Raw genomic sequence first — 20,908 nt, forward strand, 5'->3', positions numbered from 1 at the left:
TGAAATAGGCAATGTTGCGAAAGGCGCAAATTTCAAAAAATTGTGAATTTCAATCATAAATTTAACATATAAATAATTGCCTAATCTAGATGAATTAGGTATTTAAGGATAGGGAATTAAATTAAGCTTAAATGAAATCAATTTCTGGACACATTGATTGGTAATTTTATAGATAACGAACGAAAAACCCCAATTTTTACTATACCCCCGAGAGGCGAGGGGCCTCCTATACTAGCGAACCTGGCGGGAAATCTTGGGACCCTTTACAATTACATAACTTACATCACCCGCCGGTCTTGGGGATAGCCGAGAGTGTACCTTTCCTATTATATCGTGGTTGAATATTGCGCTAAGCCACAAAATAGAAAAAGTAAAAAACTAAACTCTTTTTAAGATTTTTGTTTTGCATTTTGTTTGTTTAAATTGAACTGTAATCGATAGATCTTGTCAAGAGCTATCCAATTCTATAAGATTTTCTAAGTCTTAACCAATAATTAGGTTGCTTGCAAATAATTGGTTTAAGTTTAGCCTAATTTTGGGGGGAAGGGGAAAAAGTCAAAGACAACGAAATTTTGACATGCTCGTTTGGGCATTTGTCCTTATTTTTCAACTAAAAATTATTATTTTTGAAATCAGCGTGATCCACTGCATCTAATGATGCATTATATTTAATATAATTTGATGTATTTATAATTTACATCTTAAAACAATAAACGTCTACATAGTTACGACTTCGAGCGCTAGATGGCTACGAGTTAAAAAAAAGACGGACTTTTTTTATCGTGGCGTAACTGGTTGCCGTAGGAGAGTTTTCCCTACGAAACAAATATAACCAAGTCTTTTAAGGGTTTCAGTAAGATGACTCTTTTTTAAACTTAATCACACAAGTTATAATGTTCCACTGATTATGTTAAGGGTTTGGAAAAATATTTGCAAAGGTGATAAATGCAAAATTGTATTGATAAGCAAAAGCTTTAATAACAACACTTTTTCATAAGCAGAGTTCAGACAGTTATGTGTTGGAGGTTCTGCAAATGCTGAAACAGTACACATAAGCAATGGCGCTATCAATCTGTCGTCAAATCAAGATGTCAACAGTTCTTGCATTAAACTTTACCATCAAACTACAAATGGCGCTTTATTGTTGGAGCATGGAAACTTCACTGAACACCAGCATAGATCTGCAGAATCCAATTCTTATTACCAAATTAATCATAAATGGAATTTGTCCAAATCAATATTTCTTGAAATATGTGGCTTGGTAAGACCAAAAAATTTTAAACAGGGTAATTTGTACAATCAATTCTTAATTATAAAAACACTTGCATTCTTCTAGAGTTCAGCTGTTGCTTTGGGCTGGAATCTCAGCCAACTGAGGCAGAAACATAGTCACCTTTATGATTTTTCATCAAATTTGGCAAAAGTCCTTACAGATATAGCCTTACCCCAGCTTCTTGGTGGAATCAGACTAACTATAAATGATGTATGCTCCAGCTCCAGTAGGGCATTTTCTAATGTGCTTTGTAACAGTGCTAAAACCCAGGATTCAAGCACCTATGTAAATACCACAACTGCCCTTGCATTATCTCTTACAGAAGAAATCAATCAGGTACAGTAGTGTAAATGTCTTTTCCTCACTTGCAAAAAATCTACATTAGAAACTTTTATTTTCCTCATTAGACCCTGGAGGAAATGGTTAAAAGTCTAGAAACTAGCAGTGCTCTAGGATTAGCAGATTGGCAAAATTCTGTGGGAGTTCAGCTTATAAATTCAGCCCAGAAGAAAGAACTCTCCGAATATGACTACCTCATCGATCGTCTCGAAAGTGATCGTTTTTCAGCCTATCAAAGAGAAGCACTCAATTGCTTTACGGAATCAAGCAAACTTGGTAGTATCAAAGGCGCTTATAATTTGGGGCTCTGCTACGAACAAGGCATAGGCACAATAATTGATAAAGATAAAGTATGACAAGATGCGTTTGATGTATCATGATATTGGAATTTTACCTATTTTCCTTTTCTTAGGCTGTGGCACATTATGAGGAAGCTGCTAGAAAAAATCATCCTGCTGCGCAGTATAACTTACGGTTATTGCTGTATCGACGTTATTTAAACGATGAAAGTTCAAAAGAAAATGATATCACTAGAGCGTATGACCTTCTGCGTCAAGCTGCTCAACAAGGCCTAGAAGAAGCATCTGCTGCTCTTATTGCCATTTCCAGTGAACAAGAAACACAGAATGCAACAAACTATTCTACCACAACAAGAACTATTGTTGGAAGGAATACGTTGTGCAACGGAATGACATCATTTCGCAAGGCTTTGAGCGAACCACACAGTTTCACATCTTGTCACAGACATTTAAAAGACTCAGTTCACACAACTGAATTTGAATTTAAAAGGGACTCAATTTCTTTCTACCTTGGAGATTAGTTTTAGATTATTCTCCTTATCGATCTTATTGGCTCTGATTTCTTAAAAGTCAATACTTCATTTTCTTATCGACTATATTCCGGAAATCACGTAGGATTATACAGTAAGTAGATTGGTGAGAATGTACGAAAGCAGTCCAACTTCTTTAAGTAGTTTTTGTTTGTATTGTAATTATATTGAAAAGATTGATAAAAGTGCGCTTAGTCAACAATGGGATTAATGACTAGAATAAAGTGTACTTGGAAAATGAAATCGTTGATTCCTATTTTCGGAAATACAAAAGGTGAATCTGAGGGATCACTCGCATGCCAGTTTACCGTCGAAGCTGCTCAGTGCAACAGCAAAGGCTTGAACGGCGCACATAGGATAGCGAAAATCCATCGTGAACACGTCTTCTGCAACGCGCCCAAATTGCATGATGATGTAGTCGGCTGCCAATACCATACGACTATTAATATTAGCTTCGCTGAGTTGAATATGAATGTTATTAAATACCATCATCGTCGTGAACCAACTGAAAATTCTTCACTGACGCCTGAGTGACTCGTCCATGGAAGTTGAGCACATATGACTGAGTATCATCGTTCCATACAGGGGTTTTATTGTGAAGCTGCAGAAGGTCGTCGCTCATCTTCCGTTTCCATCGGTCTGTCACAGAAAAAAAAATTACGGCATTAAAAACATGAACAAACTATGGCGTTTCGGGCTCTGTGCATTTTCCAATCTCATAGGTAATTCTAAAGTATTCGATAAAGAACTGGCTGTAAGGGAATTTACCAATTATGCCTTCATGCTCCACCGACGAGCAAACATCAACACGCTGTTGCTCGATGGACATGGCTGGAATAATAATGGTCATTTTTCTTGGACCCTTAAATCCAAGTACATTGGTGTCCTAACAAAAATAACTAATAAAAATGGAAAATTACAATTTCAATTAAATGTCCCTTACATAGATAATTGCGGCGAGTTCTTGCCGACTGCTTAATTTGTGGCCATCATCGTAAAGGGTGAAATGGGTGCCGAAAACATTAGAACGCAGTTTCGCCACGAACGCTTCCCCTCCTCGAGAAAGATCCGTAGGGTCCGTTGAAATAATGTAATTGCTCGTTGCACTTTTTTTCGTTTGCGCCCGGCAAGAAGAAAGATCTTTTTGCCATCCTCCCGCTCAAGGTGTAGGAAATATGTTGGATACAAGCCGCGATCCATCCCCTTTCGATCACGCGTAATGCGGCATTTCATCTGAGATTCTTTCGGTGCAGCCTGAAAAACAAACTGGTCCAAATTCTCCTGTATATCGTTTAGTTGCGAAGATCCAGTTATTATGGCGGAACCCTGTCGGTAATTCAGACGATCCTATTACAAAAAAGCGTGTTCTAAATTAGAAACCATACACACTGCAAAGAGAATATAAAATACACCATACGTGGGATGGAGAATTATTGCTTTCTATGGGTGTAGAAAGCGGGCGTGGTCTTTTTTTTTCTTTATGCACCTCCTTACGAAGGTAGGGTCTCGATTCTTGGTCCTCTTCCGTTTCAGTTTCCGGCTCTGAAATGTCTGCTGAAACAGGCGATAAACTGAAACTTCGAAATTGGCTAGCTAACTTGTTGGAATCGATGGGTGGTACTGAAACTGTAAGTTCATCATCATAGTCTGATGACTGACCAACAACTGGTAGCACTTGAACAGATGTTGGCAAGCTTGAGTTGTGATCATCCCCTGAAAACCAAATGAGAACATTTGTATATATATTTTTTTAAATTCTGTGTTGTCAAAGCCAGAACCTGCACCTGATTTCCCAGATAATGCAGATCTACTGGACAGAGGCCGCAGTTGTGATGCATGGACTAGGGAAGGTTGCTGACGCTTGGCCTTCTGTTTTTGTTCCATCAACTGCCGCTGGAAAATACACAGAATAGTATTAAATAATGAATAAGTGAAAAATTGCTGAACAGTTTACCTGCTGGTCCAATTTCTTCTGCCTCCATGTAGCACTGTTGGATGAAGAGGCATCCATTGTGTCAGGTTTTTCCATTTCTTCATTAATACAAATTCAGAATTTGTAATAAAACTTCACTTAAGTTTCTTTAGGAGGACCTCTTATCTGACATCCCTGGTGTTAGATGAAGAACTAACCCTCAGATAACTAATGTGTTGCCTGATTTTGAAGCTCAACTGAGTTCTGTTTTCCTTGGTGTTCCCTAGGTAACCTGGATTCAAAGAGAAGAGAGTATGGATACATTACATATGGCTGTAATGGCTTAAACAGTAATCACATGACTGATGGGCAGGATGCCAATAATGATATACAAAAATAACAAGAACACATGGGAGAGAACTGAAACCTATAATTTCTTTGCCTTTGGCAAACGGAAACGAATCGAATGTTATGCTTAAACAAAAGTATGACAGTCCCTGAGGTTTAACGAAATCGACCACAAGAGCTCGTCCTGCTGTATCAAATCTACCTGATTCTTATGGTTGGGTAACCAAATATTGTGATTGTAACCAACAGAACTTCAAGAACCCAGCCGTAGGCCTACACATACCAATTTGCTGAAAAACGAATAACGATGCTATATTGTGCTTCTGAAACTTAGGACAGGGTACAACAGACTGCTTCTGGACACGAACTGTTGACAGCGGTGCCAATCCAGTTGCCATGACAATGGCTTATAGACTGTTAATAATCAAAATTTCATCCCGAAAATGGTAAAAACGTGATTAGAAAACCAGATTCAAGAAAATGCACAACTATTCGTCTTTATTATTTCTCTTACAGCGCATCTGATAAAAAAAACATAGCATTTGCATTCCTCGTGATGCATTTTCGTCAATTTGCAATTTGTTTCGTTGTTCTGTATCCATATTTGAACGATTTAACTATTGCAACAATCATTTTTCAACCGCTTTCTTTTCTCCATACCGCCTATGGGGTTTTCAGTTTTCTTCAGAGCTGAAGAAAAGTAAATGATTATCCTTCCATGCATTGTGAAAAACATGATTTTAAACAGAATGTGCACTTACTAACAAGACCGTTACCAATTTCTTTTGACGAATCAATTTCGCGGCATTCTTGTGTTACAGACACATTAAAAGTTAAAGCCGCAATACGCTGGAAAAATGTATCAACGTTCAATCCGCATTTAGATGAAACGCACTGCAAATTAGATTCAGGTTCTAGACATTAAATTGCAACTTAACATTTGATTTCTAAGTTACCCAATATTCGGCTTGTAGAGCACGGGCCATGCGTGTCGCTTGATCTTCGACATGTTTGTAGGCAGCTTCTGACTGCGATGTGTGGGAAAATGAAGCGTGATGATGTAGTAATAAACTTCCGGAACGACGAAAAAATCGATAAAATAAGTCTTACCAATAAATCTCTTTTGGTACCAACCAAAAACACGAGAGGTCGAACAGTATTAGCCTTCAACGCATCTTCCAACCAAGCAGGACAAGAGGACAATGAATAGAGATTCGTCAAATCAAACGCAACAACAACCGCTACAGTATATCACGCAAACAAAAGATTAGAAAAATAATCTTTTTTTCAATAATTATTAACTTATTACAGTTTACCATGAGCGCCACGATAATAAGACGAGGCAATGCACTTAAATCTCTCCTGCCCAGCGGTATCCCATCTGAAAGAAAAATGATATTAAAAACCACTTTTTTGTTTCCAGAATTAACGACAATCATACATTTGCAAATTGAAAGGCACTTGGAGAATATCGAATCTTTCAACTTCAAAATCGACACCTATGGTTGCCTTGTAATTCTGATCAAAGACGCTATGGCAAAATCTGTCAATAAGGAGAAAATTATTATGATGTCCAAGCAAGCTAAAACAGTAATGAATTGATGATACCGATTAACAAGGCAAGACTTGCCCACCGCAACGTTTCCCAGAATAATGACTTTCGATATTTTCAAACCCGCTGATATCAATCGATTGGAAATGCACGCTGACTTGACCTCCGGACGGAAGTCCGAACCTGCGTAAGGTGTACTCGATTTCAAGTAGGGCGGAGGAAGCTTGTTGATTTGGCGGTCATTGGGGGCTCTGTCCACCATCATCTTTTTGTTTTAGTTCGGTAGAGTTAGATAAACAAATAAAACTTTAGTGAAAATTGAAAATCGTAACGTAACTCATGTTTAGTTTTCTGAATAAATTGGTTTCGTCTTACTTTTAGAGTCGCCGAGCGAGATTGACGCATTCAAACTTGAGCAGGGTTCCGTGCAAAATAGTTGAGAAGAAGGTCTTCAACTTTGTTTACGGATTCAAAGAAAACACGTAAAGGTAGCCAGAGAGTGCAGTTAGTTCCGTAATAAAAATCGACAACTGTTACGGGTGTAACGTTTTTCAAAAGGGCAATGTTGTGATAACTCTAAGCTCGGCGTTGCCTAGCAACAAAATTTCCGGTTAGGAGGGTGTACTGCTTACTCCAGTAAGGATGCAATGATGAAATAAAGGGGAAAGTAGAGGTGATTATCCTTGGGCAAAAACAAGGTCCCCCACCACCATTTTTCATCTGTCATCTTTTATTCAAACGCCTTGATATAAGGCGTGTCGCATTGATCAACCACCTGTTGTTTAAACCTGGGCTAGCTTAACTGCTTGGCCTAAAAATGAGAGCCTTGATAAACTTTCCCTCTCTAAACGCCTTTAATCTTCCTATTCTAATGTTCGTAATATTATTCATGAACCAGTACATCTGAATAAATTAAATTTCCATGTCATCCAGATCTTTATAGGGCACCAGTCCGCGTCTAATGTGCTGTGTAGACCCACCGGCCTATTCGGAGAAGAAAATGTTAAACTTTTATCGTGACACCATTTGTAACGATATTCTGATGGTCGGACTCAATGACCCTTGTTTCTTTATTATTGGCAACGTGGCTTGCTTACAAATGTATACATTCCGTTTATCTTATGTCTAAAGAACTGAAAGTTAGCCTACCTTGTAGGTGTGTACCTCCTCACCTCCGACAAACTCCGTAAAAAGAATGAGAAAGTTCTGAGACTTAAGAACAAAAATCCATTTATTTCATCGAAAGGCACTTGATCGTGTTTTTCTGCACACCATCGTTATAACGAGAAAAAAAAGCTTATTGCGCGGCAACAATTAAAATGCAAGGTAGACATAAACACTGGCCAGTTCTCGTCCGGATCAAACTCAACGTCAGATTTTGTTCTGGGCGAACGCTCTTCAACCGAATTTGATTGCACAAATTTGTTTTTCCTCCGTTATCGAACAGAACTATGGGTGATCTTGAAAATGTTGAATCTCACAGAGAAGGCCGCTAGATACGTCAATGTATATTTTTTTTGTCCCAATATTCTTGATAAGTTTCATCAGTCCAGGCAAATCGACCGTATCGAATGGTCCACTCCAAAGTGTCAATGTGCTACCTTCAATCTAAAAAGGAAATTAACTAAAATGGAAATAATGCCACGAGGTGATCCTTAAATGAAAATGAAAATCTTAGACTGACAAGAAGTTCGTTCGAATATTTGTACAATCATTATAACATGCGCCAGCGAAACAAAACAGAATGTTGGTTAATAAGAAAGTGGGAAAAAGACATTTATGCAGATCTCATTCAAATTAGAAACAGAAGGGAAGGCCATATGCTATCCTTAGCGTATCAGCCCTTTCATCTTTTGCTCATTTACTTCAGAATCACGTTTAGAGAAAGTTGGATTTGGCAGACATCCCAAGACTATGCGTGTTTGTTCTTATACTTTAGGCACAACATGTATACCTCCGCCGTGACTTATACGGAGGGCAGACATCGGCTGATCTATACCGATCTTCATTTGAAAGTTTTGGCCACCAGTGCTATACACACAGTGTTGACTAACATTGCCTGTTAATGAACTATAGTGATGTGGCTAAGACTGTTCTTACCTGTTCGAGTAACCACAAAATGCTACGCTGAGATTCCGGTGTAGTGGATAAACCAGCCCGAATCGGAAACGTAACTGGCTGCCGAATCTGAGCCGCTTTGAGGGCATCACGCAGTTGAATCATATGGTCCATTGTGTACGAACCTTCATTGATGATCTGCAACGGCCAAGAACTAATATCTGGGCCATACCTTTTACGTGAGAGAAAGCTTAGCGCGATTGGAAAATTGGATTTTGTTAGTTGATTTATGCAGAAAAGAGAACCTCGTTGTCCATCCAACGGATAGAACAGCATCAGGGAAGTATCTTTTTGTCAGATTCAGGAACCGTCTAGCATCTTTTGAAAATTGTATCGTTATTCGACTTAAAGTGATTCTCACGCTAACTAAAAACTGTTTTCCTGCAAAATATTCTCACTTCATTCAGTGCGCTTACCAAGTGGTTTTGTCGTGGCATTGACTGGTCCTTGAATAATGTCTCCGTTTATCCAAAGAGGCACACGAATCTGCACAAACCAAATTCACGCGCCGACGGAGGCATGTTTTACTTACGGGAAACTCCACCGGCTATTTGTTTACATAATTCATTTCAGCGTACCTTGTTAGCACGGGATTTTATTATCATAAGAGACACTTCGACTGCCTCCATTTCTTTAAAATCAAGTTTTATTCCTTTAGGTGATCTGCTACTCAGCGCAATGTCAAGAAATTCTTCCAAGCTCAAGTCCGAAGTTTTGAACGGTGGATGAGCCATTATAGGCAAAAATTTTCCTTCGCGGCCGGTTATCGTTCCCATGGAAACGTCCGCTTCAATCATCATGTCATTTCCTAACAAATAAAACATACACAAAATCCGTTGCATAAAATGCTTCTCCTAACTGAGGGGAATAATTCTATAACAAATAATCGCCTGTACTTTTCTATTTGTATCTGATTTTTATGTTCGCATGTTTTCAGAACTTGTAATGTAGAGCCACGCCACGAATGCGATTTTCAAAAAAGAAAAGAAAAGAGCTAACACCAAAATAGGAAAAGCAACTTTAGCCATAGCTTTGACAGTTAGAAATTTTCTACGATAAGTTACCAGCTAAAAGAAAGCGCTCTTACCTTGTAGTGACTGGAAGAGCTGACCCCTACTGTTGACACCATGTCCCCACTTGACACGTGAAAGGTCGGACTGTATTTGCGGGAAAAACTTGGCGACAGACGGTATCGATATCGCATCATTTCCGTAAATGTAAGCGCTTTTGACTTGCGCGGAGAAAAGAACCATTGTCCAACCTATTGTGTTCAGCAACACTATAGAAGGAAGAAACACAAAAGTCACACTCAGACATTGACAACGAGACATTTTTTGGATCGCAGATAGAAAGTGCGTGCTTAATGAATAGATCACTGTTAGAAAATGACGTTCCAGAGCTGATGTTGTTGCAACAACTCGGAATCGACTGAACACTTTCTATCTATTACGGTAGGTATTCAACAAAAATGTAGAAAAATAAAAAAAAAGAAAGAAAACACTTTCCTTACTCTGGCGATTGAGCATGAGTAGAATCGGGTTTGCAGCTAGCTGATTGGTCAAATGAGAAAGAGAGAGTGAAAGCGGCTTTTTTTTATGGCCAGGGGGCCATCCTTCAGCCCACAGCGAAATCAAGTTCGTGGTCACTTTATCGGTAGACACTGGCTTCCATATTACTTCAATAAGAATTCCAAACCTAGGGCTACCATGACGAAGAAAGTTAATGCCACAACCTACCTAGAAGTGTAGAAAACCGCTATACAAGTCATTCTGTGTCTTTTAGGGTACATATAGAGAAGTTACGCAATTACGGGCTTATAATGTTATACAATAACGCATTATGAAGAGGAGGACGAATAGGTACAGTTTTGAGATGCAGTGTATATTTAAATTGTTCTTAGCATCAGAAGAACAGCACAGATATGTTATAATAAACACCCGTCAAATGCGTTGTGATCTTTCAGCACAAAGTCGCACAAAGTTGAAAATTCTGAATGAAATTTCAATATTCAAATAAATAACTTGTTTTATGGTACGTAGCTACTCCGTTTTTGAATTCATTTGGTATTTGATGAACCACAATTTATTGTCTAGTGTACGAATCCGCGTTCCATGGCAAGAAGGAAGTCATGCACGTCACGTACGTGATCAGCGCTAAAAAACCTGTACCAGCGGAAAATTTTCCAGTTCGTGCGATCGCTAATGTGTTGAGCAACCAAGACGATGCCGACCTGAATGTTCTGTAGCGGGAGATCTGACAACGCAAGCCTCTTTGAACATCAATGTACTGAACAAACAAAACGGCGGAGACAGAAACAATTTGTTATTATCGGAAAGCTTAATAGAAAGATGAAAACAAATGTATATAGCTTTTGTTGATCTACTTACGACAAACTCTTTGCCAATCGCGTCTATGAAATCCAGTAGCGCAGGTACATCTACTTTGTCGCCAAAAGAACTCCAAATTGTGATCGTGCTTCCTGGTATCTATAGTAATTAAATAACAAAGAAGAAACACAAAAATGATAAAAAATTATCTTGTACAGTAGGTAGCCTAACTATTCTGGTAGGCTAAACAAAAAAATCTGAAATCAAACCCCTCTAGCAAACTAAATTCCTTCGCTGGAAGTGGAAGCATGCTGTAGTAAGATAAGAAGTCTGGAACAAGCGTTGGCATGCGTATGGGCTTTTACATAGAAAGTGGGGGAGGGGGGAACAAAGGAGAGGGAGGCTATGGTAATCTTACAATTGTACCTTGACCTCCGTTCCCACCGTAAAAATATGTTCGATGCCAGTGCTATACTAGCAATCATTGTTAGGTTAAGAATCAACACAAATCGTGTTTCTTGCCATGATGAAAATTTTAACTCGCCCATAAAAACTGCAATGTTCTATAAGAGCATATGATAAATTCCATTCATTCATACTTTGCTCCCTGGCTAGTAATCGACAATTAAGATTTACAGAATTAAAAATAAACCAAGAGTCTTACAACGAAGATGCGAACCCAAGTGTTTTTCAATCATTTCACTAAGCGTAACCCGCATGCATTTTGACACGCATGCATATTTCTCGAACAACCATTATGAAAATTACTTGATTAAGGAGCCATAACATATTTTTCCGAGATTCCAAAGTTGTCACTAGGGCAGCACGAACAGGAAAGGTTACAGGAGCGGTTACTTGAGCGGCTGTTAAGACATCTCTCATTTTGAGAACATGGTCGAACGTGTATGAACCAGCCTCTTTCCCCAATCTAAGTGTTTCAATTAAAACACATACAATATGCCTCTAGATTTTTACTACGGGTAAAAAAAAAAGGTTAAATGCAACATACTTCGTAGTCCATCCAACGCTAATGACTGCGGTGGGAAAGTAGAATTTAGTGAGGCTCAAAAACATATCCGTATTTAAAGGTTCTGTCGTAGCGCCCACTGGTCCCTGAATGATGTCTGCATTCAGCCAAAGTGGAACGCGAATCTAATGTCAATCGTTAAGTAAAATTTACGTTGATATACATGGCAAACTGAATGAGTAACCGCTTACCCTATTTTCTCTACTTTTGATTATTTGGAGAGCTTGTTCAAGTACTTCGTTACTTTTGAAATCCAATTTAATTCCTTTATATTGGGATTCGTCAAGAACCATATCTAGAATCAATAAGCAATGGAATATGCGTTACGTAGAATCTGTTTTTGTTTTCTATTCTAAAGAAAGAATTGTACAGTATATGATTTACCTAAAAAAGTTTCCAGAGTCAAATCACTGGCAGTTACTGGCGGATGTGCCATAATTGGTCTGTTTGAGGAAAGAGGATCGCCCTTAAACTTTCCAAGAGAAACGTCTGCTTCTATCATCATCACGCTACCTTGGGTAGACGAGCAAAACATTTTGCCATCCGTAAAGTACAATTCGCATGCAAGTGTTAGATTGATTTTTTGATTCACCAATGTTATATTAAGGAATAATATCGCTATTAACCAATCCCTGAATTAATCTATTTTCTGAACGTAAAGTAAAACTTTGATTTGAAGAAAAGGATTAATGATTTTTGTTTGTTTTTAATTATGGGGCACATTTAACATATATGTGGGGCCAGTCAAGCCATGATTGAGTTGATTTAACTTGTATTGTGAGCAAACTTGCGAGGTTGCTCCCTACCTAATAGGTTGGCGTTCCAAAAGCGATTGCAAGAACTCAGAACTTGAACGTTAATGCAAATCAGAAGCAAGTGCATGACAGATAAAAGATTGCCGTTCGGGTCACATACCTAAAACCAGGAGTGTTAAAACATTCTCAGAAAAATGGGGCCAAACGGTGTCACCACACGATCTTTGCCCCTTGCGCCAAAACAAAAGGGTGCTGTGCGCATCTTTTTAAAGAATTTGTTTTTTTCTCTCATCCTAATACAGAATGCGAGTCAGTTGACCTTATGGGAATAGCTATTTTTAAACCATACACGACAATAATGGAAGAGTCAAATTCAAGTTTTGATTACAAGATAAGGGATGCTTTTGTCAGTTCGAATATTTTTAGAAAACACGTATGACTGGACTGACGGGTTTCTACAATTTGTTAGGCACGTCTTGTAATTGTTAATTAACGATTTTTTGATTTCTTTTGAACCTTGAGATAAACGCCGCTTTCAGTGCAATTACAAAAATGCTTACCCCTTAAGGCCCGTTCGAGCTTCTTTCTCGTGTCTACTCCATGGGCCCAGGTCACTTGGGTTAGATCAGTTCCAATTTCCGGGTAAATATCTGCCACCGATGGAAAAGCTCGGTTAGCCACATGCACAGCTGGTTCCATTCTATCAACTGCCAAGTCACTAGCGTTTTCTGAATAGTAAAAACAAAAACAAAACAAAAAATAACGGTTTACTTTTTGCACACCTCCAAATGTGGGTTTAGTCCAAGCTGCAAGATGAATACTTGACATAGATTTAGATTTTTCCATTTTAACCATTACATTTGGAAATATTCTAATTAGCATATTTACAAATATTTTTTGCAGTGTCGATGAATAAAAGATTAATCAAGAAGTATTTGGCAGGTATTATAGGGCGCGTACTGCAGCCTAGATTTCTTAAGATACCAACCGTGTTTTTGAACTGAAAAGGCACTGGTTCGGAGGACAATCCAACATGTGATAAGCACTGTCATAACCAAACGATGTGACATTCTGATAAAGGATGAACACAGCCAAGAGTATGACAGTTGGATTTCACCGTAAGAACCTGTCAGATCGTCCCATTTTTTCCATTCACCCAATTTTGTGGGAATTATGAAACTTTTAGCACGAAAAGAACCAGATGCAAAATTCCTGTCAGAAAGATCGTTGAAACGCGACTGACAGAGTGAACATCACTTGATCAAATGATGGCCCTCCACTCCTTGTGACTGTAAGTCTACGTTTTAGTACGGGCCCTTAAAACAGATGGGAGGGAACCGAAAGGCCCATCCCACTTTCCATATGTTTTAAAAAGAAGAGGACTGTAAGTTTAACACTCTCAAGGAGGCAGGTAACTAAAAATATTGAAGCCAACGGGAACTTGACCTAGAAAAAGAAAAAGATTTCAATTCCGTCTAAAGGCATACTAAAGATTTCGTTTCTTCTTTTACAGAGACAAGGATGCGCACGTAGGTGGGGAAGGAGAGTTTACCTCGTTTCTAACAGGTCTGTTATCTGACAACAAAGTTCCAGAAAAAAAAACGAGGGAACTAGTTGTTAAAAGTATTGTTTCTGTTTCTCGCTGTCAGCGGTCAACAACATATCCCAACCTCAGACCAACAGCTGATTTTTTTTAAATAAAAAACAAACGGTAAGCTCTTGAAGCGCGTGCGCGTACATGGTAGCGGAATTCTCGTGTGTACTGTTATACAGTAAATATGATATAGACGTGAGTTACTAATTCAATGACTAATAGACAACATTGCCCTGCTGTAGACTTCCAATGTTCATGTTGATGGTGAAGGCATTCCATCGGAAATTCGTATTAAAACAATACAGCACAATGTTAGACAAATTTTCAGCATCGAGCAATAATCGGTGCATGGGCCACAATAATTTTATGCAGTAAACATGCTAATAAAAACGTCCATCAATTTGGAGTGCGTGTAGATTACTATGCAAAAACTTTCGTCATTAAACATAAGTCGACCATGTAATAACTGTTTCATGCACAAATCGATATGTGACGGCAGTTTCTGGTAAATTTCTTGTTTCCAAATCAACGTCTTAAAAAAATATGTACCAATTTTATTCGTGGCCAATTGTATTAGACACAAGTGGAATCATTATTATGAAAATGCAAAGACCTAGCTTTTTTCGGCTAATATGCCGGATTCGAGATTGTTCTCCGCAGGAATTGCATTGGGCCCACAATAATTACACCATAAAGTCATTCCCAGAATGAAAACAGTCAACTTCGATGTGTTATAGCTCATTACTAGAACCACATCCCAAATAGTAACAAAATTTTGGCGGGGAAAACAAAATCGCCCTTAGAAAGAAAAAAAAAAGAAAAAAATATTATTCCGTAGTTTCGTGGAAACACGATGGATATTAAACCACGTGCCACAGTAGATACAATGTTTCCTGATAAAAAGGAAGCATTTATATAAGAGCTAACAGAGGGGAAAATGCACTATAGTGTTGCCAACGCTTTATCATTTGCGAATTTTTGCCCTCTTAGCAGAAGCCATTTTGCTCTTCCTTTCTGCTTCTTCTTCTTCACGTATTAGGCGTTCCTGTTCCAGGTCTTCCAATATACCTGTACGAATAATGAAAGATGCATGAATTTAGAGATAAACGAAACTGAAATGCGAATTGTTTTGTTCTAAATTATGTAAAGGAAGTAATCGAATAAACTTACCGATTTTAGTACTGATGCACTCTTCTTTCATTTGCTGAGCAAAACTAGATTCCATGCATTCATCTTCATCGTCGCTCTCGATACGATACCTAATAAAGAAAACCTTTAATTCTGGTAAACACAAAAAGGCCTATTCAACCAAAACTATACCTATTCCTGTTATAACCAAAAATATCCTGTATGTGCTTCGAATAATCTTCAGTGTCGTCAGGGCCGTCGTCGATGAAATCGTCTAATTCAGAATCTTCTTCTTCATCACTTTCCATAGATCCTTAAAAAAACAAATAAAGAAACGTGTTGGTAAAATTGTCCAGGAGACTAAATAAGATCCATTTATACTTTTATAGGCACGCTCAACTGGGCGAATGTCTCTATACGGTGGAAAGGGACGACTTGGTCCAATCGGAGGCTTCGCCAGAGATTTTCCTTTTCCTTGCGGGATTCTTGACATCTGAGGTGGCGGTAAGGACTTAGGAGGTTGGTTCTTCATTTGGGGTGGACCTGGTTTATTTTGAGCTACTTTTGATGCTCCTGGGCGCTGGACACTGTCTGGTTTAACAGGCAAGCTCTTTTGATCATTGGGTTTTGCAACTGGTTTGTTCATCAAACCCATATTCGGTGCCGGTTTAAGGTTTTTGCCATTTAATAAACTCGGGGCTTTCATGGGTTCTTTAGATGGAACCGGTTTGGTTGCAGGCTTCTCTTTGCTTTTAACGGGTACCGAAGGAGCAGAACTTGCAGGCACTATAGGGGGTAATTTCCCTTCTTTCCGTAGTTGACGTTCTCGTTCCTCCTCTTTCCTTCTCATGAGATCTTCTTTTTCTTTCTTGGTCATTAATCGGTTAGATTCGGGTTCCTTTTTTCAGGGAGATCTATTTTTTTTCAGTCTTTATTGGTTCATGCTGCTTTGCTGCAGCTAGTTTCAAAATCTGGTCAAAACTCAGAGTTGCCTCTGGAGGAAGACCCTTTGGTCGCACCTTCTTCTGTACATCTCTATCATTATTACGGGATTTATTATCAATTTTCACTATGTTATCCTTTTCTTTCAAAATTATGGGTTTATGAGTGCGTTTTTTCCGTTGAGTTGAACCTTCCTGCTCTTCAATTTTGTCAAGAGCATTTTTTACCCTATCCTGATGTTAAAACCACAATGAACTTTGATGCAAAAAACATGGTACATTGTTGCAAGGAAAATCATATTTTTCTTACCTTAGCATTGCTCAACTCTTTATGACTCCGTACTTTCTGTGAACTACCAATGGAAGTGTCAGTGCTACTGTACTTATCAATAAGCTTTTTATAAGCTGCAGATGCTTCATGAGATACATAGCCGTAATCATCTTCATCTGGTTGGACATCAAGACCTTTTAAACAATGAAGCATTTGTGGTTAGATTGCCACAAATTGGAAGTTTAGTTTATTTATGCTACCAGCAGCTGTAACAGCTGTATTTAGCGAATTCTTGGCTTCATCCAATACTGCCTTATTCCCACTCTTGGTTCTTTTTAGCATTGCTTGGACCCTTGCATTTGACTTGCGATCCTGAGCCCGCAAAGACAATAACATCTACAAGTAAACAAAAATTGTGGTTTAGTAAATTGTCCCATCTGTAATGGTTCATTTTCCTTGCTACCTCTTTCTTTTTTTTTTCTTCCAATCGTTTTTGCTTTTCTTCTTGATCTTTACGATCTAAAAAAGCACGAATGGCTTGTGATTGAACTCCAGAGCGAGGAATTTTTTTCGAGGCCGATACCTGAGTACTATACCTTTTGACTTGAACCTATGATTGGAAAAACGTACGTATTTTATTTTAGTTTTTTTATTTTATGACTACGAAAATCTACGTACTGCTTCCTTTGCCTGTTCTTCATTTTGTTTTGCAAGATCTAGCAAGTAACTGAAGTCCATTCCACTAAAGGCACGACTGCTTGACCCGAAATCAGATGACGTCTGCCTCTGACTGCCACAAAAGACGTGAAATCTGTGAAAGAACACCGAGTAACGAGAAAGCGGCAGTCAAAAAATTAATTTATCCGTAACAAATCTAAAATAATTTTATTAACAGAGCTACAAAATCTAAAAATGTAAATTTAAGAAGAAATTTCCCAAATATTACGAAAAACGAATCCTATTTTGAAAATCAGATAATAACGGCAATATTGTTTATACTATGTTTTGTTGCAACGCCGCTTAAGATAATTGTTTTCTTCTCTTTCCAACAAATCAATTTTCTTTAATAACTATTCTTTGGTGAAATTTAAGGATAATTTGATTTTACCAACGCTCGTTCAACATTTTTTCTGTCGAGCTTGAGGAAGTTCAGATAATTTGCTTCAAAAGTCTCATATTATGTGTTGAGTTTGACAGGTACTCAATATAGTCCCTTAGGCCATGTCAAAAAGAGTTCAAGGCCTAATAGTGGAAAATAATTTCACATTTATTATTTAAAGCTTTTGGATAAGACGACACTATGTCATATTATAAGTTTTCATGCTAGACATTGTTTAATTGGAAGGTTCTATTCAAATATATCTATATTTTTTCAGAATGGTGATTCAGAGTCTAAATAGCCGAGCAGCTTTTCGCTCACAGGGATCAGGTATGACTCCTAAAGAGCTTTCAGAAAATGATGATTTGGCTACTGGGCTTGTTTTGGATCCCTATCTTGGCTTCTCTACCCACAAAATGAATCTTCGGTATGGGCTGTTTCCACTTTGTGCCATTATAGAAATGTTTCTTTGGTTTTAACAAATTTTGAATTTTATAATAAAGTTATAGGCCACCCAAAGCCAACAGAGAAGAATTAAAGCAAGCTGTCATAGATTTCATTGAGCATCAAGATTATGAGAAAGCATATAAACAACTGACATCTAGTGATTATGTTTGGAATTTTCTAGCTAACAAGAACAAACAGCAGCAAATGAATGTCAAAGAACATGTACATATAACATAAATTTATGTCAGTTATAATGTGTATCTATATAAATTCATTGCACTAAAATTTCAGATTGTTCGTTATTTGGGGATGTTCCATGAATCAGCAGGCTTCACCATTCAAGCCTGCTTTAGGTATTCCATGGAGGGACAAAAAGGAGCCAAACTTTGCACCACCAAAAAGTGGTAAATCTTAGTCTTTACTGTAGTCTTTAGATACAGGCTTAAGGTCAAAATAACATGATGACCGGATAATTGGAGATAAACTTTCACCACTTATTCTATTTTTCTGTACTGCTAGGTACAAAAATGAGCAGATTTCTTTGTTAGTTGGATGCATAGCTGAACTGAGTCCTGATGAAGAAACTCAGTTGTTGCACCCTGGAAAGAATGACTTCTCTGTAATGTATAGTTGCCGTAAAAACTGTGCACAGCTTTGGCTTGGACCAGCAGCATTTATCAATCATGATTGCCGTTCTAATTGCAAGGTTTGAAGTGTGAATTCATTGGCCTTATTATTCAGGCGTTAGCATTATTATTCCTCGTCATAGTTTGTTGCCACTGGTCGCGGAACTGCCTGCGTTCGAATTTTAAGAGACATTGAAGCTGGTGAAGAAATAACATGCTTTTATGGTGAAGACTTCTTTGGCGACAACAATTGCTTTTGCGAGTGTGAAACTTGCGAAAGACGTGGCACAGGTGCATTTGCTAAAAATAAAAAAAGCAGTCCCGAAGCAACCGCAAAGGAAGAGCGATACCGACTCCGTGAAACACATTTGCGACTGAGTCGCGTGAAAAAGCAAACAGACAAGGAGCCGATTGTGTCGCTGACGGGACGCTCTTCTCGAAATCCACCCACCCCGGTGCCAATAGAGGATAGAGATACTGTCCCAAGAGCACTAGACGTCAAAGAGCTAAGACGTAAAGGGCTCACTAGGTACAATCTAGACCACTGTTAATTAGATCGTAAGCGTTCTTTATACGTTTCTTTACCTCAACTATTCTTTGGTCCGTTAGGTATGATGCTGAGTTGCTGGTGGCTCAAGGTTACGCTATATGTAATGAGAGTAAAACTAATAGTGAAGAAAACAGTGGTAATAGTGGTAGTGCAAATAACCACCAGGACGCGAAAGTAGTTCCTGCCACAACTCGTGTACGTGCCAAACGTCGCCGCCGATCACAAACTTCAAAGGAAATGAACGGAACAAATATGGCAACTACCCCACATAAAAATGTTGCCAGTCATAGCGTTGAGCATAAAAAACAAAGCACTGGAGCAGTAAGAAGCTTACGTTCTCGCACGGTCCGCGGTGTCGAGAGTGACGTGGTCCAAAATACCGCCTTGGAAGGTTCTCAACCTGTCAATAATGATGTAAAACAATCCGGAATGCGTTTACGAAACAAAAAAACCCTTGAAACAGCAGCACCGACGGAAACACCTGCTGTAGCCTACCCCGTTGCCACGACGGAGACCGAGTGCGTCAGTCACGAGAGTGATGTTTACGAGTTCACCGATTTCGAAAACGATAATGGACTTCAACGAGAAAGCCCGCCAGTGCCAGAGAAAGAATCTACCACGGAAGAGAGGAAAGCTCGATCAGCTACTCCTCCTCCGCCATCTTCGCGTGAGCTTGCAGCTCACCAACCAGCGTTGATGACGTCACCAGGTGGACGTCTTAAGCTGACACTTCGGATGAAACGCAGTCCTGTCCTGGACGAAGTCATTGAATCCGGTAGCAGTATGGGTGGTAACCACCAACATCAACAGAATATGATACCCGTTTACGAGGTCCTTCGAGTTGAAGGACTAGAAATGGATGGGGAAAACGAACAGGAACAAGCCCATAAAAGCCGGGTACGTCGAAACCAAAGACGTAGGTCGCCATCTTTAATCCCCAATTCATCGAGAACGGGAGTGTTACCAACCACCAAACGATTAAGACTGATATTTGGCAATGAATCGCACACTATCGACCTACCTCCCACGAACTTTTCCTCAGTTGAGTGACCTAGTTCTTGTTCATCCAGCAAGTGACCAAATTTGGCCTAGCGACATCAATCTGCTAAATTCGACAGTTTTATGAAATCGAGTGATAAATCAACCGATATATAAGGAAATGAATAAGTTCAATATCATTTATTTCACAGCCAGTACTCATACATTCACTTGATCTATTTAAATGTTTTTCTGTTCACCAACCATTTCATTTTCGGATTCCAACATGGCAAGCTGTATCCTTCGGAAACTTACTGATGTATTCCCCTCGCATTTGACCACCTTTTTAAAAATGTCGAGTCACACGATTTTAATATTTTCATATTTTTGTCTGCGCAGTATTTCTCAAGTTTTGTTTTTCTCTTCAAATTCAGACTAGCGCAGATAGGATTCGTTTACAATTTGGCCGCATCCTAGCTCCCTTCTCTTCCAATTCTATCTCGTTCCTAGTGACCTTTCTTCTTCGTCTATCATGCTTTAACTTTGAAACCAGGAATTCTGCCCCTGCATGTGTTCACTTATTGGAGCCCCAGTAACACTTTTGATGAGCGGATCACCACCAGCAATTCAGCTGTTATTACTTGAGATTGCTCCCGATTCTACCAAGGGCAAAGTTTCTGCAAACGTGCCGTTCTTTTCAATCTCATCGGGTTCCTTATTTTACCCCATTATTGATAGTAGTATCTATTGAAGAGTACCGTGACGTTGAATACAACTATGGACGCAAGAAATCA

The 20,908-nt window shown here is 38.8% G+C and overlaps 7 protein-coding genes across 10 annotated transcripts; 2 read left to right on the top strand and 5 right to left on the bottom strand.

Moving 5' to 3' along the window:
* The first annotated feature begins 773 nt into the window (after positions 1-773).
* Positions 774-2,684, top strand: LOC116919661. The gene is made up of 5 exons (XM_032925678.2): positions 774-938; positions 1,002-1,261; positions 1,337-1,609; positions 1,681-1,962; positions 2,025-2,684. The coding sequence occupies exons 1-5, from the start codon at positions 908-910 to the stop codon at positions 2,430-2,432; spliced, it is 1,254 nt and encodes a 417-aa protein (XP_032781569.2). The 5' UTR covers positions 774-907; the 3' UTR covers positions 2,433-2,684.
* On the bottom strand, positions 2,574-5,111 carry LOC116919660 (protein king tubby). The gene is given in 9 exon segments (XM_032925675.2): positions 2,574-2,863; positions 2,928-3,080; positions 3,210-3,327; positions 3,385-3,545; positions 3,548-3,788; positions 3,859-4,154; positions 4,220-4,334; positions 4,396-4,645; positions 4,985-5,111. Coding segments are annotated over 8 exon segments (1,293 nt in total). The 5' UTR covers positions 4,471-4,645; positions 4,985-5,111; the 3' UTR covers positions 2,574-2,729.
* A 61-nt stretch (positions 5,112-5,172) lies between these two features.
* Positions 5,173-6,849, bottom strand: LOC123470386 (ras-related protein Rab-34-like). Of its 2 annotated transcripts, none has more exons than XM_045170629.1 (8): positions 6,629-6,849; positions 6,310-6,559; positions 6,143-6,244; positions 6,018-6,082; positions 5,812-5,942; positions 5,658-5,729; positions 5,463-5,595; positions 5,173-5,391 (listed from the first exon to the last, which is right to left on the bottom strand). In XM_045170629.1, exons 2-8 carry the CDS (start codon positions 6,516-6,518, stop codon positions 5,315-5,317), a joined length of 789 nt encoding a protein of 262 aa, XP_045026564.1. In that variant the 5' UTR covers positions 6,519-6,559; positions 6,629-6,849; the 3' UTR covers positions 5,173-5,314. The 2 variants fall into 2 exon arrangements, with proteins under 2 accessions (XP_045026564.1, XP_045026563.1); XM_045170628.1 differs by having other exon boundaries at positions 6,310-6,518; positions 6,629-6,846.
* Positions 6,850-7,466: 617 nt separating this feature from the next.
* Positions 7,467-9,813, bottom strand: LOC116919658 (protein FAM151B). 2 transcript variants are annotated; one of them, XM_032925674.2, is made up of 6 exons: positions 9,459-9,813; positions 8,950-9,179; positions 8,788-8,857; positions 8,617-8,689; positions 8,354-8,543; positions 7,467-7,861 (listed from the first exon to the last, which is right to left on the bottom strand). In XM_032925674.2, exons 1-6 carry the CDS (start codon positions 9,700-9,702, stop codon positions 7,703-7,705), a joined length of 966 nt encoding a protein of 321 aa, XP_032781565.1. In that variant the 5' UTR covers positions 9,703-9,813; the 3' UTR covers positions 7,467-7,702. The 2 variants fall into 2 exon arrangements, with proteins under 2 accessions (XP_032781565.1, XP_045026576.1); XM_045170641.1 differs by lacking the exon at positions 7,467-7,861 and adding an exon at positions 7,875-8,284.
* A 418-nt stretch (positions 9,814-10,231) lies between these two features.
* On the bottom strand, positions 10,232-14,161 carry LOC116919657 (protein FAM151B). Of its 2 annotated transcripts, XM_032925671.2 has the most exons (9): positions 14,033-14,160; positions 13,469-13,926; positions 13,041-13,208; positions 12,110-12,238; positions 11,917-12,020; positions 11,708-11,850; positions 11,467-11,626; positions 10,759-10,857; positions 10,232-10,657 (listed from the first exon to the last, which is right to left on the bottom strand). In XM_032925671.2, exons 2-9 carry the CDS (start codon positions 13,548-13,550, stop codon positions 10,454-10,456), a joined length of 1,089 nt encoding a protein of 362 aa, XP_032781562.2. In that variant the 5' UTR covers positions 13,551-13,926; positions 14,033-14,160; the 3' UTR covers positions 10,232-10,453. The 2 variants fall into 2 exon arrangements, with proteins under 2 accessions (XP_032781562.2, XP_045026574.1); XM_045170639.1 differs by lacking the exon at positions 13,469-13,926 and having other exon boundaries at positions 14,033-14,161.
* Positions 14,162-14,626: 465 nt separating this feature from the next.
* Positions 14,627-17,241, bottom strand: LOC123470387 (protein SPT2 homolog). Its single transcript, XM_045170633.1, is given in 9 exon segments — positions 14,627-15,142; positions 15,245-15,333; positions 15,395-15,515; positions 15,584-16,119; positions 16,121-16,377; positions 16,454-16,608; positions 16,675-16,810; positions 16,878-17,024; positions 17,093-17,241. Coding segments are annotated over 9 exon segments (1,605 nt in total). The 5' UTR covers positions 17,153-17,241; the 3' UTR covers positions 14,627-15,038.
* Positions 17,242-17,421: 180 nt separating this feature from the next.
* On the top strand, positions 17,422-20,905 carry LOC116919653 (histone-lysine N-methyltransferase Suv4-20). The gene is made up of 7 exons (XM_032925667.2): positions 17,422-17,611; positions 17,791-17,940; positions 18,017-18,182; positions 18,252-18,364; positions 18,480-18,666; positions 18,730-19,115; positions 19,196-20,905. Exons 2-7 carry the CDS (start codon positions 17,792-17,794, stop codon positions 20,184-20,186), a joined length of 1,992 nt encoding a protein of 663 aa, XP_032781558.2. The 5' UTR covers positions 17,422-17,611; position 17,791; the 3' UTR covers positions 20,187-20,905.
* The last annotated feature ends 3 nt before the right edge of the window (positions 20,906-20,908 follow it).

The sequence above is a fragment of the Daphnia magna genome, linkage group LG3, assembly GCF_020631705.1.
Source record: "Daphnia magna isolate NIES linkage group LG3, ASM2063170v1.1, whole genome shotgun sequence".
NCBI lineage: Eukaryota > Metazoa > Arthropoda > Branchiopoda > Diplostraca > Daphniidae > Daphnia > Daphnia magna.

Bases quoted from the DNA above. Each gene is read 5' to 3' on its own strand.
- LOC116919661 (XM_032925678.2), top strand. From the start codon at position 908: ATGTTAAGGGTTTGGAAAAATATTTGCAAAG. The intron at 939-1,001 runs GTGATAAATGCA...TTTCATAAGCAG, and splicing joins TTGGAAAAATATTTGCAAAG to AGTTCAGACAGTTATGTGTT. The intron at 1,963-2,024 runs GTATGACAAGAT...TCCTTTTCTTAG, and splicing joins CAATAATTGATAAAGATAAA to GCTGTGGCACATTATGAGGA.
- LOC123470386 (XM_045170628.1), bottom strand. From the start codon at position 6,658: ATGCGTCAATCTCGCTCGGCGACTCTAAAA. The intron at 6,519-6,628 runs GTAAGACGAAAC...TAAAACAAAAAG, and splicing joins CTCGCTCGGCGACTCTAAAA to ATGATGGTGGACAGAGCCCC. The intron at 5,596-5,657 runs GTAACTTAGAAA...TCTAATTTGCAG, and splicing joins CTCTACAAGCCGAATATTGG to TGCGTTTCATCTAAATGCGG.
- LOC116919658 (XM_032925674.2), bottom strand. From the start codon at position 9,702: ATGTCTCGTTGTCAATGTCTGAGTGTGACTTTTGTGTTTCTTCCTTCT. The intron at 8,544-8,616 runs GTTCTCTTTTCT...CTCACGTAAAAG, and splicing joins TCCGTTGGATGGACAACGAG to GTATGGCCCAGATATTAGTT. The intron at 7,862-8,353 runs GTAAGAACAGTC...TTTCCTTTTTAG, and splicing joins TTTTGTGGTTACTCGAACAG to ATTGAAGGTAGCACATTGAC.
- LOC116919657 (XM_032925671.2), bottom strand. From the start codon at position 13,550: ATGTCACATCGTTTGGTTATGACAGTGCTTATCACATGTTGGATTGTC. The intron at 12,021-12,109 runs GTAAATCATATA...TATTGATTCTAG, and splicing joins GACTCTGGAAACTTTTTTAG to ATATGGTTCTTGACGAATCC. The intron at 11,851-11,916 runs GTAAGCGGTTAC...GATTGACATTAG, and splicing joins TCAAAAGTAGAGAAAATAGG to ATTCGCGTTCCACTTTGGCT.
- LOC116919653 (XM_032925667.2), top strand. From the start codon at position 17,792: ATGGTGATTCAGAGTCTAAATAGCCGAGCAGCTTTTCGCTCACAGGGA. The intron at 18,183-18,251 runs GTACATATAACA...CTAAAATTTCAG, and splicing joins AAATGAATGTCAAAGAACAT to ATTGTTCGTTATTTGGGGAT. The intron at 19,116-19,195 runs GTACAATCTAGA...TTGGTCCGTTAG, and splicing joins AGACGTAAAGGGCTCACTAG to GTATGATGCTGAGTTGCTGG.